General features: G+C 36.2%; 1 protein-coding gene across 3 annotated transcripts in view; it reads right to left on the bottom strand.

Moving 5' to 3' along the window:
- Ipo11 (importin 11) overlaps window positions 1-20,983 on the bottom strand; it is a 138,766-nt gene that overhangs the window by 85,454 nt on the left and 32,329 nt on the right. For all 3 annotated transcript variants that reach the window (XM_040728881.1, XM_040728879.1, XM_040728880.1), the window contains exons 7-18: window positions 19,693-19,751; window positions 17,660-17,708; window positions 16,145-16,215; window positions 13,079-13,271; window positions 12,102-12,254; window positions 10,351-10,394; window positions 8,610-8,700; window positions 5,020-5,067; window positions 4,185-4,290; window positions 2,277-2,403; window positions 1,419-1,452; window positions 501-541 (exon numbers count right to left, since the gene is read on the bottom strand). In XM_040728881.1, coding sequence (XP_040584815.1) covers window positions 501-541; window positions 1,419-1,452; window positions 2,277-2,403; window positions 4,185-4,290; window positions 5,020-5,067; window positions 8,610-8,700; window positions 10,351-10,394; window positions 12,102-12,254; window positions 13,079-13,271; window positions 16,145-16,215; window positions 17,660-17,708; window positions 19,693-19,751 — 1,016 coding nt within the window. The remainder of the gene's footprint in view (window positions 1-500; window positions 542-1,418; window positions 1,453-2,276; window positions 2,404-4,184; window positions 4,291-5,019; window positions 5,068-8,609; window positions 8,701-10,350; window positions 10,395-12,101; window positions 12,255-13,078; window positions 13,272-16,144; window positions 16,216-17,659; window positions 17,709-19,692; window positions 19,752-20,983) is intronic.

The following is a 20,983-nucleotide window of genomic DNA, read 5'->3' as shown; positions in this document are numbered from 1 at the left end:
CTAAAGATGTATACAACAGAATCTTAATTATCCACAAACTGAAATGTTTTTAAAAGCCTAGTCTAAACTGTGTTTTGGTCAACTAAACTGATAACTGTGCCCTGTATTACACTTCTATGAAAAGCTGTTTCAGGTAACAATCAAAAAGGCGACAAATTAAAGCAAAAATAACATGCCAGTGAACTAATGAGGTCCTTATCAGATGCTGCATGGAGATATAAAGTTCTACAGATGCCTGCTATTCTAAGAATCTAAGACATCAAGTACCATGAGCTCTCCTCTGACTTCCACAGACAAGCTACAAGCATGCTCTAGCTCACTCACTCACTCACACACACACACACACACACACACACACACACACACACACACACACACACACTACAAGGGTATGTTTTTAAAATATTAAAAACACATATAAATTCAGTTATAAAAGTAATATGTGTACTCCAAAGACATAAATAGAAACTGTTACAAAACCTTGAAACCAATATTCTTACCGGTAAAAATTGATCTGTTCTAAATTCAAAATCATCAACAGGTAAAAAGCAGTTAAGGAATACTGAAAATGCATGACATTCATCAAGATAAGAATACATCTACAAGCTGGAGAGATCACTCAGTGGATTACAATGCTTGTTGCTCTTGCAAATGACCCGAGTTTGATTTTCAACACCCACACTGAGCAGCTCATACCTGTCCATATCTGCAGCTTGAGGTCACCCTATGCCTTCTTGCTGCCTCTGCAAATACCTGAACTCACATAAACATACACACAGAGATATATGTTCATACACATAATTTAAAAAGTATTTTAAAAATTAAAGAATACATCTACAATGAATGACTGAGATAACAAATACATTTGTTTGTAATACATACATTTTGGAGAAAATATATCTTAACTATCCTATCAATTAATTTCACAAAGTAAACAATTTTAAAATGTTAAACTAAAGGCTCAGTGGGGCAGTGCAGACCAATAATCCCAACACCAGGAAGCAGAAGCAGGAGGATCAGAAGTTGAAGGCTAGTGTGTAGGGTTCCAGGCTACATGACACTCTCATTCAAAACAGCAAAAAGTTGAATTTCTTTACAATTAAGTCCTTTAGAAAGTTTTTTTCAAGTTTCATTTTTTTTTTAATTAAAACTACTATAGGGCTAGAGATGGCTCAGTGGTTAAGAGCACTGGCTGTTCTTCCAGAGGACCTGGGTTCCAGTCCCAGAACCCATAAGACAGCTCACAATCATAAATAAATGCCGTTCCAGGGGATCTGACAATTTCTCCTTGCATCCTCAGGCAATTAGGGGCACATTTGGCACACATTTGTAGGCAAAACACCTATGCACATAAAAGCAAATTTATTTTTAAAACTTTATTGAAAAAAACTTTCAAAAAAAAAACTTTTGAAGGATATTTAACTTCAGAGTTGTTGCTGTTTCAATTCGGACCTAAAAAAAAAAAATCAAAGTACAATATGATTTTTTAATTGGTCTTAGAACTGTTGAACATCATTAGTAGTTAATGAAAAATTATTCCAAACACTTTCCTGTTTTTGTTTATATTAAATCCCAGTGCACATGCCATGGGGAACTGAAAGGGTGTTACCCTTAGTTTGTAACAAGTGACAAAAAGAACAAGTATGTTATTCTTGACCTTTCCAATTGTGTGCGTGTGCGTGCGTGTGTGTGTAAATTTGCCATGAGGTAAATGGAGAGCATGGAACTGAAGGAGAGTTGCATGCGGGAATGCCATGGGAAAGAGAAAACAGAACAGCATGAAAACACGGAACCTGGCTAGCAGGAGTCACCAAGTGAGGGGTGAAGGAAGGAAGGGAGTGGGGGGAGTTCAATCCCCACCTCAGTTACAGCAAAGCTTCCAAATCCCAAATGATCTGAGATTTCTAAACCCCACAGACAAACTTCAGACTCTGGGACTCATATTTCATTGCAACAGCATGTTATCTGGGTGTACATAAGAGCAGCATCTTAATTACTATTCAGACTTTAATCAGTCAAGCTGGCACCAGCTAACATACTTTTAGTTCCCAAACCAAATAACATGACTAGAATTCTACCTTCTAGTCTTTAAAATAGTATCTAAAACCTTTATTTCCTGGCTAAGAACCCATTCCCTTCCCAAGTGTTACACTTTCCTATCCCTGTAATAGTAACTAGCGTATTCTCTAGAGCGATTTTTAAAAAAGAATTCTGAACACTGTAAGGGGAGGTGGGTGTCTGAGATCTAGAGATGCTGATTCAGCATGCTGACATACCACTAAATCCTGATCCTGAAGCAAGTTACAGATTGCTTCATACAGCATGGGTCTCAAGTCAGACTTGAATTTCACAGAAATCCACTGACCAATGAGCCAAATCACCCTGCGCCGCAATGGCTTATACCTAGGTAGCAGAAAGAAGACAAAAAAAAATCGGTAAATCAAAATGTTCAGTATTTTAAAGAGGTCTACTTCACTTAGAATAATTCTATTTAAATCTAACATGTAGTAAAAAAAAATGCACTTTGCATTTACATAAAAATCAACTTCTAAACATCAACACAGAAGAAACAAAGGATAAAATTCCTTAGGTGCATATATGGTGTTCTCTGTTAATGAACTGTAATAGTCGTCTAGGAAACTGAAACAGTGAGTGCAGATGGACGAGTGAACATGTGACACCCTGTGTCAAAATGCAAGGCTAGGGTGACGCTCTGTGGTAAAGTGCTTGTCTCACATGAAGATTCTAGGTTGGATGGACAGCATCTCCACAAAAGCAATTTCAAGCACAGATAGATATATAAATTTCTCTTCCTCAAGCAACCACAAACAATGCTAACACCAGAAACCCTACAGCTGGCAGGTCTCTGTACCAAAACAATAATAACCTCCTATATTCAGTGTTTCTATTTCCATCAGTCAGCCTCATAAATATTATTTTCAGATCATTGTGAAAGGCTTTTATGTTTATCTAAGTAATATTTGTATAAGCTTGCTGATTCTAGCTAAATGATTCTGAAAGAGGTACGCAATTACCAAGTATGACTCAGAACAAATATGGTGCCTTATTAAAATTGCAAAGGACTAACAGTAACAAATATATAACTTATTTCTGATATATGCTGTCCTCAAACCGAGGTCATCTTGCTTTGGCTTCTTGAGGCTAGGGTGTGGGTCTCTAATTCAATGACCCTAAATATTTATAAAATAATCTATAAATAGATGGCCTTCTAATTATGCAATAATGTAGTCAACAAATATTTACTAATCTATGGCTATTTAGTATGCTGATTATAAGACACTAGATATACATAAAAGTAACTCAACTGATCCTTTACACACACACACACAAGCTTCTTATAATACCTTTTATAGTCTCTATATTATAAGAGGTTTTAACTGTGCGTATGCATACACAGGCACATGCACATGACAGGTGATGGGAAAGGTATGTGTATGTGAATTCAGTGTTCACAGAGGCCATGAGACAGTATTGCATTTCCTGAAGCTGGAGTTACAGTCCTTTGTGAGCCATTCAGATGTGGGTGCCAGGAATGTGAATCCTCTACAAGAGCAGTAACTTTTCTTAAGCACAACTTTCCGTCCAGCTCTCTAATTAATACTTTTAGACAAAGAAATGACTTATAAAAAGACCTTTCCTCTTACATTCTATCCATTACAGATTAAAATACACGATTGGGCAAAAAGTGCTACTATTTGCCACATGGATCTGGTAATAATAAATCAGGCGAAATACATTCAAATTCTGCATAAGCAGGCATCTCCACCCCCTCTATTTTCTCTCACAGACCACCTGTAGGACTGCTCCCACAACAGTCACTCTTGGTGGCTATCACTTTGGTTGGTGGGTTATGACAGGCCTGGTTGATGCCAACAGTCTTATTTTGTGCATAGCTTCTTCCAGGAACTCACAGAGCTCTACCTTCATCTCTATATAAAGTTCTGTTTCTTTTCTCCTACAAACCATTCCATATTACATCAAATACTTCTTTCAGGATTTAGACTTGAGGTAAAGGAACACACACACACACACACACACACACACACACACACACAAAACTCTTTTGCTTATATTTGCTACAATATTTGTAAGTCTTGTATAACCAAAAGCATACTTCTTTTTTAGTTTCAAAAATCAAGACAGTAAAGTAGGTGTTTACTTGCCTATTATGAGAAACTTGTAATTCTGGAAGAAGTTGGTTTTTAAACCACTGATCAAAATCAACACTATCAAACAGCTCAAAAGCAGCTAGTCCCACAGCATTATACACTGAGATGAAAAAAGAAAGAAATTAAAGATTTTAGGTATTTGGCCTTATATAAAATTTTAAAACTGCTTCAAAACATGAAATATACTAAGGAAAATACACAATATTACTAAAAATATTTTAGAAACATTTCTTAAATTATTTTATCCTAGGTTTTTCCAAACACTCTTCAGTATTTTCAAAGAGAAAACTAAATGCAGTCTAACATGGCTCAAATTTCAAATATTATAAAATAGTATCTATATATTTCTATTCTAAATGGAAGCATTACTTTATGATCCAGCCCCATTTTATTTTTTTCTATCTCATCCTGTACAACAATGCCTTAACTACTTGTACCATCCAATTTAACCAAGGCACAGTCAGATGTTAAACTCCACCTAGACTAGTTTACATTACCTTCAAGTCTTCCTAAATACTGCAGTTCTCCTGGAACACTACTCTGGCACCCTCACCTTGTGTAGCTGACTCCTCCTCATCCTTGCAATTTCATGCTACACTTTTTTAAAAGGGAAACTTTCCCTATCCATAACTCCCTTGCTTTTAACACATGCTTTAGCATTAACCATTTCATACAATGGTAGAATTAGCTGTATACTTGGTTGTCTCCTTAAACTCACAATTCTTACATTTAAGCTATTTTTACATCCCAATACTCACAGCACAAAATCTACCACCAAACAGAACCTCTATCTATTGGGTAAATATACATTCCTTTGAGTCCAACATACCAGCATCTTTGATTAACAGTGCATTCATATCTTCTACATTGGTTGGACCTTTTAAAAAACAAAGGAAGAAAAATATCCGTAAAAATAAACAATCCTAATTTTAGAATTTTAAATTAATATTAACTAATAAGAACTATATATAAACATATAAGCATAACACAAATAATATAAACCCAGAGACTGCTATTTGGGTTCAAGGTGAAGATCAGAAAAGCAAATTAGCCAAACTACCAGAGAGCTCTTATCTGTACCAAGGCAGGGGCAATCCTGTCCTCAACATGGCTGGAGACTAACTGCCATGTCTGAGACCCTGCTTCTGTCTAACATATCTCTCTAGTGCGGGGACTAAAGGTGTGCATCACCACCGCCCAGTTTCTATTGCTAACTTGCATGGTTGCTGGGGTTAAAGGTGGACAGCATCATTGCCTAGTCTCTATGTGGCTTAACTTTGCATTCTGATCTCCAGGCAAACTTTATTAGATCATAAACAATATATCACTACAATTCCCCTTTATGGCCTAATATTTAAAAAAACGTTATAACTAATATAAGAAAAACTATATACAATAAGCACAATAAGCATACACAATATATACAGGCAATAAGTACATCAACAATGTCTAGTTCATTTGCAGTTGACAAATTCAGTGAAAATACTCCATTTTCTACCCTATCTTGGTGAGTTCAAAAGGTTGTACCTAATTCACTTTCTATTCTAATTTGTTTTATCTTTGAATGTCTCTCAGCCTTTTATACTTTAGTTTCTCTTCTGCATCTGGTAAACAAGGAAAACTATAACTGTCTAGACTTCAACTCCCTCAGAGACCAGAGAAGGAAATGATATTAACTAAGTAAGCAGGAAGTGTGAGCAAGCAACTTCCAAAAAAATGTGAGAAATGGAAAAAACAGCTGGATGCCTGGACAGTCACACAAGGGTGCTCTACAACATTTGGGCATCCTCTTTGGCCTATAGGCCTAGAATATTCGACAGACTTTTCTGTGAAGCAGGATTTTTGAAGGGCTGTCCCACCTTGTCTTGGCAAGGTTTAGCAGCACTCTCCTTTGTGTCCTGCTTGTCCAATCTGGACAACATATTGTAAGCAGTCAAGGGCACTTTCTTGCTCAGTGGCTTATTTTTGCCACAAAGAAAGCAAACTCCATATGGAGTTTCTTCAATGCCCATCATCTTCTTTGAAGGAGATTGGTACTGCCAGGAGTAGAGATGTCTCATTGTCATTTAAAAAAAAAAAAAGAAAAGAAAGAAAGAACCTGTTATTAAAATATCTTAAATGCCATATTCTGCAGATTTCTGAAGTGTCTGAAGATATCTATCTAAAATATATGTTTGACCTTGAAAACATACCTAATATGACTACAAATTCAATTGTAATGGGTGACTAATTATTAGCCGGCATTTCCTTATTATCCTATATAGCTGGTAAGAATAACTTTCAAGGACTAGAAATTTGCATTACATTGTTAAATAAACTGTATAAGTACAATACCTTGAATAAGATTAGAAACCTAGGTATAATATGTTTTAACAAATTAATCTCAATATACAAAATTTGTGCACAATATACAAAAGCCCAATCCAATGTAAAATATTTAAAACTAGTAGCTGCTTTTTAAAAATAGATTCAATAATATATCCTCCCTTTTTCCCTTTCAGAGTAGATTTAATAATCTAACCTTTTATCCTATCATATCTGTATCCCCTTTTTTTCTTTTCAAAACAAGAACCCTGAATCTATTCCCCTTTGTTAGCTTTTTTTCTGAACATTATCAATAACTTGTAACCAGTTCCCCTAAACAACGACAGATATCCATAATCCAATGAAAACCCACCCCACTTTTTGGGAATGTGGGCATCATTTTCTTAAAGTTACTTCCTGCTGTCTAGGGAATCCTGAAAAGAAAAATTTGGGTTTATTGTCAAGTCCTGGGAAAGAGGGCTGTATCATTTGTTGTCCAGTCTCCGCAATATGGGAAAGTGTAGGACTTATCTCTAGTCCTGGCTAGAGTAGTCTGTGAGGCTGGATCATCTCAATTAGCCACCTTGAAATTGTCCTGAGCAGTTTGTAGTCCCAAGCTGATCTTTAGTTGGTATTTGTCAGCTTAGTCAAGCTATCATAGTCCTGGTAGAATTGTCATTGCGGTGTTCCATCATCTTTTTGGAGACTTCAGAGATCACATTAGATTATTTCTTTTCTTGATAATTTTTTCTGGGTAGTTCTTCCTTTTTCTTTGGATGCTTATTTGTTCAAAGGTCTTTAAATGCCTCAAGATGATTTTTTTTATTTTCCTGAGAAAACAAAAACAAAACCCTTCCCCAAACCTAACTTTGGAGATGTTCCTAATCTAATCTTTATCTAATTTGATTTATGGTTTCTCCTGAATATTTTGTTCTCTCTTCTGTGACTGTTATATCATTCAGAGCAGTATGGTTTCTTATAATAGGCATTAGGTTCTTTAATTGCTCTGGGAAGGAGCTTCCAAGGTGACAGGAAATGACTGAGCAGGATTTGGCATGGGGGCCTGTGAGAGGTCCCTCAAGGAGTTTCCCTGATGGCAAAGAATTGCCTTAAATGTCTCCTGCTGGTCTAAATTCATTAATTCAAGACCTACCTTTCCCATACCTTCTGCATAATCTAGAAGGGAGGGATATGTTTGGATTATACTTAGAAAAAGCACTGTTTCTAGGAACACCCTATTTACAGTCCCTTTTAAGGTGACCTTGTCTGCCACAGTTAAAATACCTGACATTTCATTTCTCTGCATTGCTTTCTGCCTTCAAAGCATTTAACCAGCTTCCACCAACATGCTCTTGTCCAGGATATACTACTATACTCCTCCATCTTTAAAGGGAAAAGCCTAGCCTGGCTTGTCTGAGTGGTCTTTCACCTAGTCCTGTCTTTTAAACCTTTTCTTTCTGAAGGTTTTTTTTAAATCTAAAAATACTCCAAAAGGTGCATGCATGGTGATCCCCACCCACTGCATATGAAATAACAACTTAAAAGTTTAGAAGGACTTTTGATCCCTTTTTTGTTCTCAACACATTCAATTAGCTGCTCAAGGGAACCAACCAACAAATAACAATGAAGCATGTCAAGAACTGAGATAAAGAATAAATAGAGCCTGTGTGACCAATGTATCCTGAAACAGACAGTCTAATCAAAGTTACTCAGAAATTAACAATAATTTGGTTGTATATAATAACCAAATAGTCAAAATTTGCTGTCATCTTCTTTTAAATCTCCCCTTTTTATCATACCACTACAACTATAAAGCTAACAAATTATTTGAGTCTTTCTAACTATTTTCTACTACATGCTCTAGAGAAATTTTCCCCAAGTACTACACCTGTCATTTGGTTTATGGTGCTATTATGGTTACAAAAACAAGATGTATCATATTCAAAAGTATACCTCGAGGCTGACTTCAAATGCCACTCTTGCAAGAAAGAACACATGCAAAAATTCTCAAGTTTATATTAAGTTCATGACCAGGAAACAGAGCAGTGAACACAGTTAACATTGAGGCAATTTTAACGGAACACTAAATGGCAAAACTATCAAACTACAACTTACCTTGAAGAGTTTGCATCATTTCTAGTAGTACTGGAGTAAGAATTTGATTATATTCATGGAATATATCTATAAATAATACTTCAGTGCAAGGCTAGAGAAAGAAAAAAAAGAACAGATTTCTAGTTTTAAAAAATGTTATGTTGGCTATTACAATAAAACAAAGGACACTCATTCTTAAAATTCTAAAACAAATATTTCAAATATTCCAGAGGATCCATCACCATCTTCTAGCCTCGTTAGGTACCAGACACACAGGAGATGCACAGAATATATGGAGGCAAAACATGTGCATACACATTTTGTTTTAATTTGTTTTAAAAGTCATCTACACCAGGCAGCTCACAACTGCCTATATTTCCAACCGCAGGAGACCAATATCCTTTTCTGGTTTCATGGGTACTACACTGATATGCACATATCTACACTCAGACACACACACACATATACATATACACATACACACATGCATACATACATACAAACACACATATATACATACATTATATACATACATATATATACATACATACATTATATATACACACATACACATACATACAATTTAAAATAAAAGTAAAATCTTGCCAAGCATGCCAATACTTGAGAGACAGAAACAGCCAGCTCTCTGAACAAAGCCAGGCTGGTCTACATGGTGAATTCCAGACCAGCCAAGACAATATAGTAAGACCTTGTCTCTAAATAAAATATTTAAAATAGAAAGACAGGCAGTGGTGGCGCTTGCCTTTAATTCCAGCACTCAGGCAGAGAGGCAGAGGCAGTAAGATCTCTGTAAGTTCAATACCAGCTTGGTCTACAAGAGCTAGTTCCAGGACAGCCTCCAAAGCCACAGAGAAACCCTGTCTTAATAAATCAAAAAAGCCATGTATGTGATGGCACATGTCTTTAATCCTAGCATGTAGGAGACAGAAAGAGGCATATCTCTTCAAGTTCAAGGTTAGCCTGATCTCTACTAAGGACCTTTTTACAAATATTCTTAAAGATAATATTGTATCTTATCAATAAATGTGTTTTAAAAATATCCTACAGCTGAAAGCAATAGGCTGATCTCTGAGAATCACACTAAGTATAAAAGTAACATAGCATATTACTATATTAGTGTATAAAACTGTAAAACAATAAAAAATACTTTACTAAAAAGTAAGGTATCTCTGGGTGGTGGTGGTACACATTTTTAATCCCAGCACTCAGGAGGTAGAAGTAGGAGGATCTCTGTGAGTTCCAGGACAGCCAGAAATGTTACCCAGAGAAACACTGTCTCGAAAAAACAAGCAAAGGAAAAAACCAAGGTATCAACCTGGTGATGGTAGCACATGCCTTGAATCTCAGCACTCAAGAGGCAGATTTCTGAGTTCAAGCCCAGCCTGGTCTACAGAGAGAGTTCCAGGAGGCCAGGGCTACACAGAGAAACCCTGTCTCGAAAAACCAAAACAAATAAATAAAAAGGCTATCAAAAAGAACTTTATCAAGAAAATATCTAAAGGAGATCATTCTAATGCAAAAGTGGCAGGTTTCATTTAAATATTTTCTATTTGTGCAACGACAATTATTTCCTAAATAAGTTTATTAACAAAGAAAATAGTCTACCACCCCCATCTTAATAAAAAATTTAGATTAAAATCCATAACATAATTAATTTTATCTGGAATACTTTTGCAATTACAAACAGTTAATTCTGTCCATAGTGTTTTCCCCATCAACTTTTCTTTCCATTAATACTCACCCTCAAACTGTATTTCCAAGAGTCTCCTCCTGTTTCTTCCACTGCTGCAATTAAAAACATGACAAATGATGCTCTCCAGAAACACCAGAGTGATGTTTCCAAAAGCATAACATTCATGTGGACTGTATGACACCTAACACTAAATCCACATCCTTGAGAACTGGAGATTATATAGACTCCTTTCCTCCTGCTACAAATCACATTTGTGTACTTTACAATCTCCATGAACTGCTCATTAAATCCCTTTGGAGCACTCTTGCTTTCCTGAAAAAAATTTGTGGGAAAAAGTTCTTAGTGGAAGAAAGCTCAACCTTCCTGTGTTTCCCCATTACAAGTCAATACACAATATGGCATTATAGCCCTGAGAATCATTTTAATGCTTACAGTCATGATTCTCAAGTTAAAATTTGTTACACTTACCACAACAAAGCCAGGCTGGTCTACATGGTGGATTCCAGACCAGCCAAGACAATATAGTAAGTCCTTGTCTCTAAATAAAATATTTAAAATAGAAAGACAGGCAGTGGTGGCGCACGCCTTTAATCCCAGCACTCGGGAGGCAGAGGCAGGTGGATCTCTGTGAGTTCAAGGCCAGCCTTATCTACAAAGTGAGTTCCAGGTCAGTGCTGTTACACAGAGAAACCCTGTCTCAAAAACAAAAAAAAAAATCAAATTCATTTCTACATTATGAAATTATATATACTACATTAAGAGAAAAATAAGATCCTAGTTAGGGAAGAAAAGGACGAACTGTGCAACTGTAACAGTATACTCGGTAAGCCTTCTCTACAGGCCACGTAGACATTTTATTAGACACAGGATTCTTTTATTTTCTATAACAAGGACCTTGGCAGACTTATGCTACTCATCTATCAAATACGAAAATTCAGACAGAACTGTTAAGGAATATGGAAACGGAAGAAAATAGCAAGCATTTTAACAGTTAAAAAAATTCTCTGGGGTATGCATGTGGTTCAGAGGGTAACAGTGCTTATTGCCAAACCTGACTACCAGAGTCCCATTCCTGTGACCTGGAGAGCAGTAGAGCCTCTATGGAGGCACATGTAGCTACTAATGAATAAAATGTAATTTAAAAAAAAAAAACAGGGCTGGAGAGATGGCTCAGAGGTTGAGAACACTGATTGCTATTCCAGAGGTCCTGAGTTCAATTCCCAGCAACCACATGGTGGCTCACAGCCATCCGTAATGATCTGATGCCCTCTTCTGGCCTGCAGACATACATGGAGGCAGGATGTTATATTCATAATAAATAAATAAATCTTTAAAAAAAAAAAAACAGGCTTGGGGTAGAAGACATGCTTGGTATCTGTGAGGCCCTGGGTTCAATACAAGTTAATCATGTAGCAGCACACACATTAAACAACTGCACCACTGGAACTCCAAACTGAATTTTAAAAAGCCAAAGGTGTAGTGGCACACACATTTAATCCCAGCACTTGGGAACAGAGGCAGGTTCAAGGCCAGCATGATCTGTATGGTGAGTTTCAGGACAGTCAGAGCTACCCGTACAAAGGAGGGAGGCAGAGAGGGAAGGAGGGAGGGAGGGAGGGAGGGAGGGAGGGAGGGAGGGAGGGAGGGAGGGAGGGAGGGAGGGAGGGAGGGAGGGAGGGAGGGAGGACCAAGACCAGAAGTGCAGTTAAATGCAATGGTTTTGCCCCTATCATTCAAGCACATATTTGTTTATGAAAGAGAGAGACAAGTCCTGTGAAAACTGAAAAATTAATTCTTACTAAAGCCTTCTGGGTCTTCCTCCCACATTGTCAGTTCTTCTTCAGTTAATAGAAAATAATGAGAGACTAATCTTCGACATATCTCTGTCAATGTGGGATACGTGAAGAATGCCATCTTAATCTTATGGGCTTCAATTGTTTCAGGGCTGCTATCTAGAAAAATAAAATTTCCCAGTTAATAGACGTTCTCTCTAAGCTAGATCTTATAACTGAAATGAAAAATAGACTTTCAGAAGAAAAGACATACTTCAGTATGATCTCTTGGTATTTATTATGAATACATCTTAAAGGCACCCTTCCTATTATCTGGAATAGATCAATCCATCAGTCTAGCTCCATCTTAAGTACTATAGTTTATACACAAGTGCAACGTTGTCCCAACATACAAAATGACCTCTCTCCCGATCCACCTCTTCCTTCTTCCCTCCTTCTACAAGACTTCCTCATCTACATGACACCTACACATGAAAGCATTTCAAATAGCAAGGCACACGATTCAGCCGTGTCTACAAGCAACTCAACTTCATAAGAAGTCAGAAAAATGTTATTCTATAAATAGTAAGGAGTACAACAGGAGCTGTAGTGGCATTATGGAATACTTTTTTTTTTTTTTTTTTTTTGGTTTTATGAGACAGGGTTTCTCTGTTTTGGAGGCTGTCGGTCCAGCCTGGCCTCGAACTCGCAGAGATCCGCCTGCCTCTGCCTCCCGAGTGCTGAGATTAAAGGCGTGCGCCACCAACGCCCGGCTGGAATACAATTCTTAAACTGTGTAAGCTTCAAATCATCTACAAAACAGCTCAGTAAATATAAATGATCTGCCCATTTAAAAGCCAGTTTTAACAAATTAAGTTGTAAATTCTCATTCCACATGCCAATAGGTTTGTTTCTCAGATTAAAATGAATTAAGAAAATTATATCAAAATAGTAATTACATCACATTTAAATTAAACATTTTTTTTAAAACAGTGGAGTATTACCTTCAAAATTTTTGGACGGCTTATAAGCATAATTTTTGACAATCATCTTAATAAGATTCATGCACTGGACAATGAATCGCTCAAATGTAACGCCTTCACCAACTTCAGTAAAAACATAGCTCACAGAAAATTCCAGTGACCTCTGAATTAGAGGAGTAAATGAAATGGGGTGCTGATCCAAGAAGTCCAAGAGCTATAAAGTAAAAAGTTTCAATGGTATTTTGTACAAAATCTATAGAATATATTACTCCAATTATAAACTTACTAATAAATATTTAGCTAGCTTTAAACCTTCATAAGAACTCCAGGTTAAACCAGTTTCACATACACTATAATCCTTCTTGGAATATGTCATAAAACATAGATTCTTCCCAAAATATACCTCATAAAGAATTCTCTAGTATTGCTAATATATGGATCAAAAAGACCCATCATAGTTAACTTGGTAACAATGAATAAATATGATATTAAAAAAATCAGATATATATATAATACAGAATTTTAAAAATAGTGAGAGGAAGTCATTAGAAATAAGATTGCCTTTCCTATGAAACATATTTTGAGATATCAAATAGTTTTTAAGAAAAATGTCCTCTTTACAGCTAATGAATATGAAAGAAGTAACAAAATGAGAATGCTATCACTGTCTAAGTTCTGGGCAGTAATAGTTGTTCACAGGGAAAGTAAAAAGGTTGCCCAAAAGCTGTAAGAGCTCCCTCATCAATCCAACCATGCACACAGAGAGCCGGATGCTGTCTTCGAATATGAGTTAGTATCAGACACAGTACCAACAGGAAGTAGTCTTACCAAAGCCTGTCCCCCAGCAAATTACCTGACTGTGACCAAGTCCATATCTAACTACATATGTTTTAAAGGTGAACGTGAAATATGGAGACAATGAACATGTTAAATAACACATGAGGTTATAAGTAGTCAAATGCTACAGAAGGGGCTGGCAAGATGACGAAGCAGGTAAAAGTACTTGCTGCCAAACCTGAAGACCTGAGTTCAGTCCCCAGAACCTACACAGCAGAAGGAAAGAACCAACTTCAGTTAGTCATTTAATGACATCCACATGGAATCTATGGCATACTAATCCTGTCTCCTATCCCAAGTAAATAAATGAAATTGTTTTTTAATTGCTACATTAAAGTACTTGTTATCTTAACAAACAAGTAGCAAGGAGGAAAAGCTCCCAAAGGTGGTGGTGCACACCTGTAATCCTAGCACTTGGGAAGCAGAGGCAAGAGGATCAGAGGTTCAATATTGTCCTTAGCTAACTATCAAGATCAAGGCAGGCAGGCAGACAGGCTGGCTAACTGGAGCTACTGGAATCTTATCTAGGATTTGCTTTAAAATAATCAGCAAAGGTCAGGAGAAGAAGCAAGAACATAAAAGAGAACAAGAAGACACCTTTAATGTCAGTAGAGGCAGAGGCAAGAATTCAAGGCAGCCTGAAAAACCTCATGAGCTCCAGGCAAAAAAAAAAAAAAAAGACTGACTATGACTATGTATTGACAGTTGCTGAAGCTGAGAGGCCTCAGCTACTCAATTCTATTTGGCCAATGTTTGAAATGTTCCAATTTTAAAGTTTTAGCAAAAAAAACGGAGATCATGAATATAAATGTCCTAAGTGAAATTATCACTGACTACTTGTTCTGAAAAGTAGAATAAATTACAGAGCTAAGAGAACTAAGAAACCCAACAGTCTAGTAAGTAACCAATGTGGTTTCTAAAAGAGACTATGTGCATAATGTTGGCTCTCTATATGCAAGGCTAGCTAGAAAATGAGCAACCAAAACTCTTCAGCAGCCTTTCTAAACAGCCAGTAATGGCCCTTGCCTGCATCTATTACTTCTTTAGGAACTATAAAATGGTATTATACATTTCCCTTACATTGTGTGCTGGGATCCTTTATAAAGAAGAAATCTCCCTCATCTACGATCTGATTGCTAGCAGGAACTAGCAGCAGAGAGGCAGGCAGGAGTCAGTGAAACACACTGCCCCTCTGACTTAACTTCATCTTCCTTTTTGTTTGCTTTGTGTTCAGAATCTAAATCAAGCCAGGACTGGTGATGCATGCCTTTAATCCCAGCACTCAGGAGGCAGAAGCAGGCGGATCTCTGAATTTGATCCCAGCCTGGTCGTCTACACAGTGAGTTCTAGGTCTGTCAGCTAAACAGAGACCCTTTCTCAAACTATATAACTAAGTAAGTAAATGAATGAATGAACATAGTAAGTCAGCTTTATATTGGGTTTTTAAAGGTTAAATTCATTTGATTTTGATGACTGATGTTACCTAGAATTTAAGAAATGAAGACAATTGACATTCAAATCTAACCCTCATGCTACAGCATCAATAAAAGAAAAACATATTCTGACCACCTTCAAGTACCTATTCTGTATGCAAATAGTCTCCAAAAAGGCTTTCTACGTAATATAACACAATTCTTTTTATTTCTTCCAATTCTCCAAGTCCTAATTTTCATAAACTATTATATAAAACTGAACTTTATCAAGCATTTATATGCATTGCTTAGCACAGTACCATAAATTCCATTCAAAAGATGTGGTAGTTGTGATAATAATCTGATATTCATTCTGAATATACTCTGTGATATTATAGATGACAGCTGCATCTGATCCACTTCTGGCTGAACTGCTTCTTCCTTTTTTCCCCTTAGTTTTCTAATAGATCTAAGAACAATGGACGTTAGAAAAATCAACTTTCTATTCATCAGAGTTGATTTTCTTTTCCCAGTGCTGATAACATAACCGAAGGCTTAGTGCATGCTAGGCCAGGCATCAACCACTACTTAACCAGCTAGAATTGATTCTTTTACATCAAAATGACTTACACGCTATGACATCCTGCATGTATTTAATGATTATACGTGTTCTTAAAGTTTAAAAATACAAAGGTAAAGGTAATCTTCAGTTTTCCAATGAAGACTCAAAACATGTTTCCTTTCATTAAAGCAAACACTACTACAAATATATTTTCCTTTCTAAATGTGAGGGTATATTTTACTTGAAAAGACATACATAACAGAAAAAATCACTTACCACTTTAGTAAAAAGAATGACGGTCTTTTCCAGTCTATCTCGACACGCATTATCTGTACCTATACTTCTACCTATTAAGAATACAATTCAAGTATTTAATAGTCTTTAAAATTACAAAAAGCCTAAAAACTTCAACAAAAATAAGATATTTCACATAAGAAATTAATGACTGACCCTGTCTCGAAAAACCAAAAAAAAAAAAAAAAAAGAAATTAATGACTGAAAAAGCAGTAGCAAGATTTGTACCTAATAAAGTACTCATCAATGTTACAATAGGCAAAATTAATCCTAAAATATAAAGTGAACACATTTTTAAATAAGGCGATAATTTAGCAACAAATTACAAATCACATTTTAAAGACTAAATCAGCTATGTTTGAAACATTTTTCAAATAACAAAGTACCTAATAATGTATTATCATTTTGTCATACTTTACAACAAATTTATTCTGAAAAGTCTTCCACTTAATTTTATACATTCAATTCCTTCGCTCTCTAATCACTTTCTATAATCTGCTTTGACATATATCTCATTCAACTAACTTTGTTACTCTCTTGGTGATGACCAGAGCAAAGTGACCTGTTGTCTTTAAAAAATTAACTACATGATACAAGAAAATGCCTGGCAATGAGTCCAACAGAGTATTTGCTTAATTAAAAATGACAGGCATGAAGTAATCAACAACCCTACAAATGAGATTAAGATTCAGATTGCAAGTGTCTAAATATACTCATTGTATACACACACACGAGAGAGAGAGAGAGAGAGAGAGAGAGAGAGAGAGAGAGAGAGAGAGAGAGAGAGAGAAAGAGAGAAAGAGAGAAAGAGAGACAGAGAGACAGAGAGACAGAGAGACAGAGAGACAGAGAGCACAAGTGAATCCCAAGCAAAGGTATGTTCACAATTATGTATATGAATGAGACAGGATAACAGGTCACCAATAGAAGTACAACACAAACAGTGTTAAATTTTCTTTGAGGGGCTTTGGATCACAAAAAAATTGCACAAAGTATAATTTAAGGAAGGACACTAATGTCATAGTGATATATAAACTATACTAAAAGAGATAATCTACAAGAATCTAAATAGGACTTGGAACATACTATACACTTATTACTTCTTAAACATAAAATTATTATGCCCAGGGTAGTAGTATTAATTAAAGGAAGGAATGAAAACACAACACAAACTTCCAGAAAAGGGTTTCCTCTAGAGTCAAGTAAGACAGGTATATGAAGGAAAAACTAGCTTCTGATGAGCCTCAATAGTTAATTAACAACTTCTAAGACACACATTCTAGCCATACAAGATCTTTTCCATTTCCAAGACCTCAGTATGTCCAAATGTGACACTGAGACAAATCATTATCTACAGATTTGCATATACAGAGTAGAAACTGTTGATGAATTAGAAGTAATTCACTAATCTATAATTAACACCCTCATTAATACCAGGTGTTAATAAACAGTAATGAATGTTAGTTCTACAGTCAAACCTACAATGGAAGTACTTACTGCACTCCAGAAACTGTTTGAGACGTTCAAATATTCCATGTAAAAAACCCTGGAAAAGAATATATTTTAAAATGTCTCAAAGTATCTGTTATAAACATAACCTCGTGCTTTTTGTCAAGGATACTAAAACATACAGCATGTAGTTTTTATAAAAGGGGCTGAGAGAGCTAGGTGTGGTCAATTATGCCTAGAAGGCCAACATACCAGAGACTAAGGAGAAGGATCATGAATACAACAAACTCATGGCCTTTATATGCTAGGCAAGTGCTACATCACTAAGCTACATTCTCACACCTTTTCGAGATTCGGTCTTGCTAAGTTACCCAATCTGGCCTCAAACTTGCAGGCTTCCTGTCAGATCACTCCAAGAAAATATTACAGGTGTGCATTATGCTTAGCAACAACCCCTCATCATAAGCAAATCTTCAATAGGAGCATAATAGTTAACCTCTTTAATATCTTTTTAAAGACCCTAACTCAATGTACTACTTCCCTCAACTCCATGAAGGCCCCCAAAGTATCCCCACAGAACACGTAAATTGAGCTAAACTCATCATGAAAACTAATTTATATTTAAGCAGAAATCACATAGCTATATGCTTTTACACAGAAGAGAAAACAGATATCTATATATCAACAGTGAATATATAGTACAACTGTAGTGATCTGAATAAAAGTGGTCCCAACAGTCTCATTGGAGTGTTTGGTTTTCAGTTGGTGGAGTGTTTAGGAAAGATTAGGAGATGTGGCCTTGTTGAAGGATGATGTCACTAAGGGGAGGCTTTAGAGGTTTCAAAAGCCCATGCCAGGCCCATTCAACTCTCCCTCAACTGCTGCCTATAATCCAGGACGTAAGCTCTCAGCTACTGCTGCTTCAATGCCATGCCTGCCTGCTTGCCTGCTACCATGTTTCCTGCAATGATCATGAACTACCTCTCAGACACTGTAAGTAAGCCCCCAATTACATGTTTTTGCTTATAAGCTGCCTTTATCATGCAATAGAACAGTAACTAGGATTAAGAACTTATATGGGATTGTATAAGGTTGTTACACACACATAAAGTTTATACACAGTTTATTTATGGGTTGTAGTAATTTGAATAAGAATACTCCCCAATAGATTATAGGTTTAAATACTTGGTCCCCAGTTTGTGGAACTGATTTAGTGGTTTCAAATGACTCATGCCATCCTAGTGTTTTCTGCCTCTTGCTTACAAATCTAGATGTGAACTCTCAGCTGCTCCTGTCAAAAAACCTCTGCTGCACCGTGGACTTCTAAAACCATAAGCCCAGTTAAACGCTTTCTCTGATGAGTTGCTTTGCTCATGGTGTTTGATCACAGCAAAAGAATGTAAGATAGTTTTCATTTTGCAGTGCTAGGAGTCTAACACAGGGCCTTAAGTATGTGAAGGCAAGCACCGTATAACTGACTGTATCTATTCATCAAACTTCTTGTAAAGATTATATATTACTGGTATGAAGAGAAAAAAAATGTTTCATTTTTAAATATATTTAAAAAATTAAAGACTTAACTGAGGGTTAGAATGAATCTATAGGAATTCACTTTGACTTAAATTCAAATTAACACTGTTGGTGTATCTAACAAAATGGAAAATACCCTAGGCCCATTTCCCCTCCTTTATATAACAGCCACTTTGATATGTTAAAAGCAGACAACTATACTTTTTTGTTGGTGGTGGTTTTTCGAGACAGGGTTTCTCTGTATTGCTTTGGAGGTTGTACTGGAACTCACTCTGTAGACTAGGCTGGCCTCAAACTCAGAGATCCGCCTGCCTCTGCCTCCCAAGTGCTGGGATTAAAGGCGTGTGCTACCAACGCCTGGCAAAAGCAAACAACTATAAAATTCACTATAACATACAGAGAATGGTAGAAACCACAACAAAACCAATATGGCCAAATAATTTAAAACTGTTCCAAATCAATGGCAGATAAAAAGGTAAGCTGTAAGACAGTCAGAAAAGCACCAAACACTTTGCCAAAGTCACTTGTCATAAATCCTTTCTGTTTCTTACCATCACCTCCATATTCTTATGAGGTTCCACAAATCCATTCACAGTTAACTTACGCAGCACTGAAAAGCAAAGAAAGTTTTCATTTGACCTATATCTCTTCATATTTTATTCTACTACAATCATAATTATAATGAATCAAGCTCAAAGATATTTGTTTTCTCACTCAGTAGATAAAGACAGGTAACCCCTGAGTCATTTGGTAAAGTGCAAAGCCCTCTTCTGAACAAAATAAGCAATGTTTGTTCTCACATGTAGCTACAATAGATATATAACTGTTAGTAAGACTTATTGAAACTAAGAGTAATTAATTCTTAGAAATTTTAAGATACAACTAAAAACTTCAACTTTAGGCTATATGAAAATATAGGGTGTCTCCTAAAAACAATGTAAAACTACACTCTTTCCGTATCTGGAATAGACTAGAGTACTTAATTATGAGTATTACATCTCATGGTAACTCAAATCCTTGTATACAGAGACGATTAAGGTAATGGGTTTCGAGTCAGAGCTAGGTTTAAGTCCTTTCTCAGTATCTGTATTTCTTAGGGCAATTTTTCTATATCCACTTTCCTCGTGGAAAATGTGGTTACTCCATCTGACTTGATAATTATTAAAGAATTCAATAATGTAATATATGTAAAATAGTACAATTCCACAACAAGGATGATAGCATGAGACGATCTGGAAGAAGAGGTTAGAAGACAAGGCCTCTTGAATACTAATCAAACACACTAACCTTGGGCCTCATTCCAGCCCAAGACAAAATTAAAGTCACTTTATTAAATAAGCATTGTTATCTATATTACTGTATAATTATCTACTAGATAGTATTCATGAGCCCAAAGACCATGTATTAAAATTAAATTTAGGCTGGGTGTGGTAGTGTACAACTTTAATCCCAGAACCCAGGAAGCAGAGAAAGTTAGACCTCTGTGAGTTCAAGACCAGCCTGGGTTGCCTGTATACTGAGTTCCAGGTCAGCCCGTGTTTACGAAAAAAAAAATTTAAGCTAGGCATTTGATTGTCTACAACCCAATTTCTTTAAAATGTGGATAGTCCTTTAAAACCATTCACACATTTATTCACACCAACATGGGTTCAGTTTGGGGGTTGTGCAGACACTCAGGCAGTAAGTGCCAAGAATGCACAATGACATTCCAAGGTATGGTGCTGAGCATGATTAGAGATCTATAAGATCTTTATAAAATAAAACTGTAAAGAATGCAAAGCAGGGCTCAGGAAGAGGAAAAACCTAATTAAAAATAAAAATCAAAAAACAAAAAAAAAAAAA

This window comes from Mesocricetus auratus, unplaced genomic scaffold (genome assembly GCF_017639785.1).
Source record: "Mesocricetus auratus isolate SY011 unplaced genomic scaffold, BCM_Maur_2.0 Super-Scaffold_100020, whole genome shotgun sequence".
In the NCBI taxonomy this organism is placed as follows: Eukaryota; Metazoa; Chordata; class Mammalia; order Rodentia; family Cricetidae; genus Mesocricetus; species Mesocricetus auratus.
This window is presented reverse-complemented; position numbering and strand designations above follow the sequence as displayed.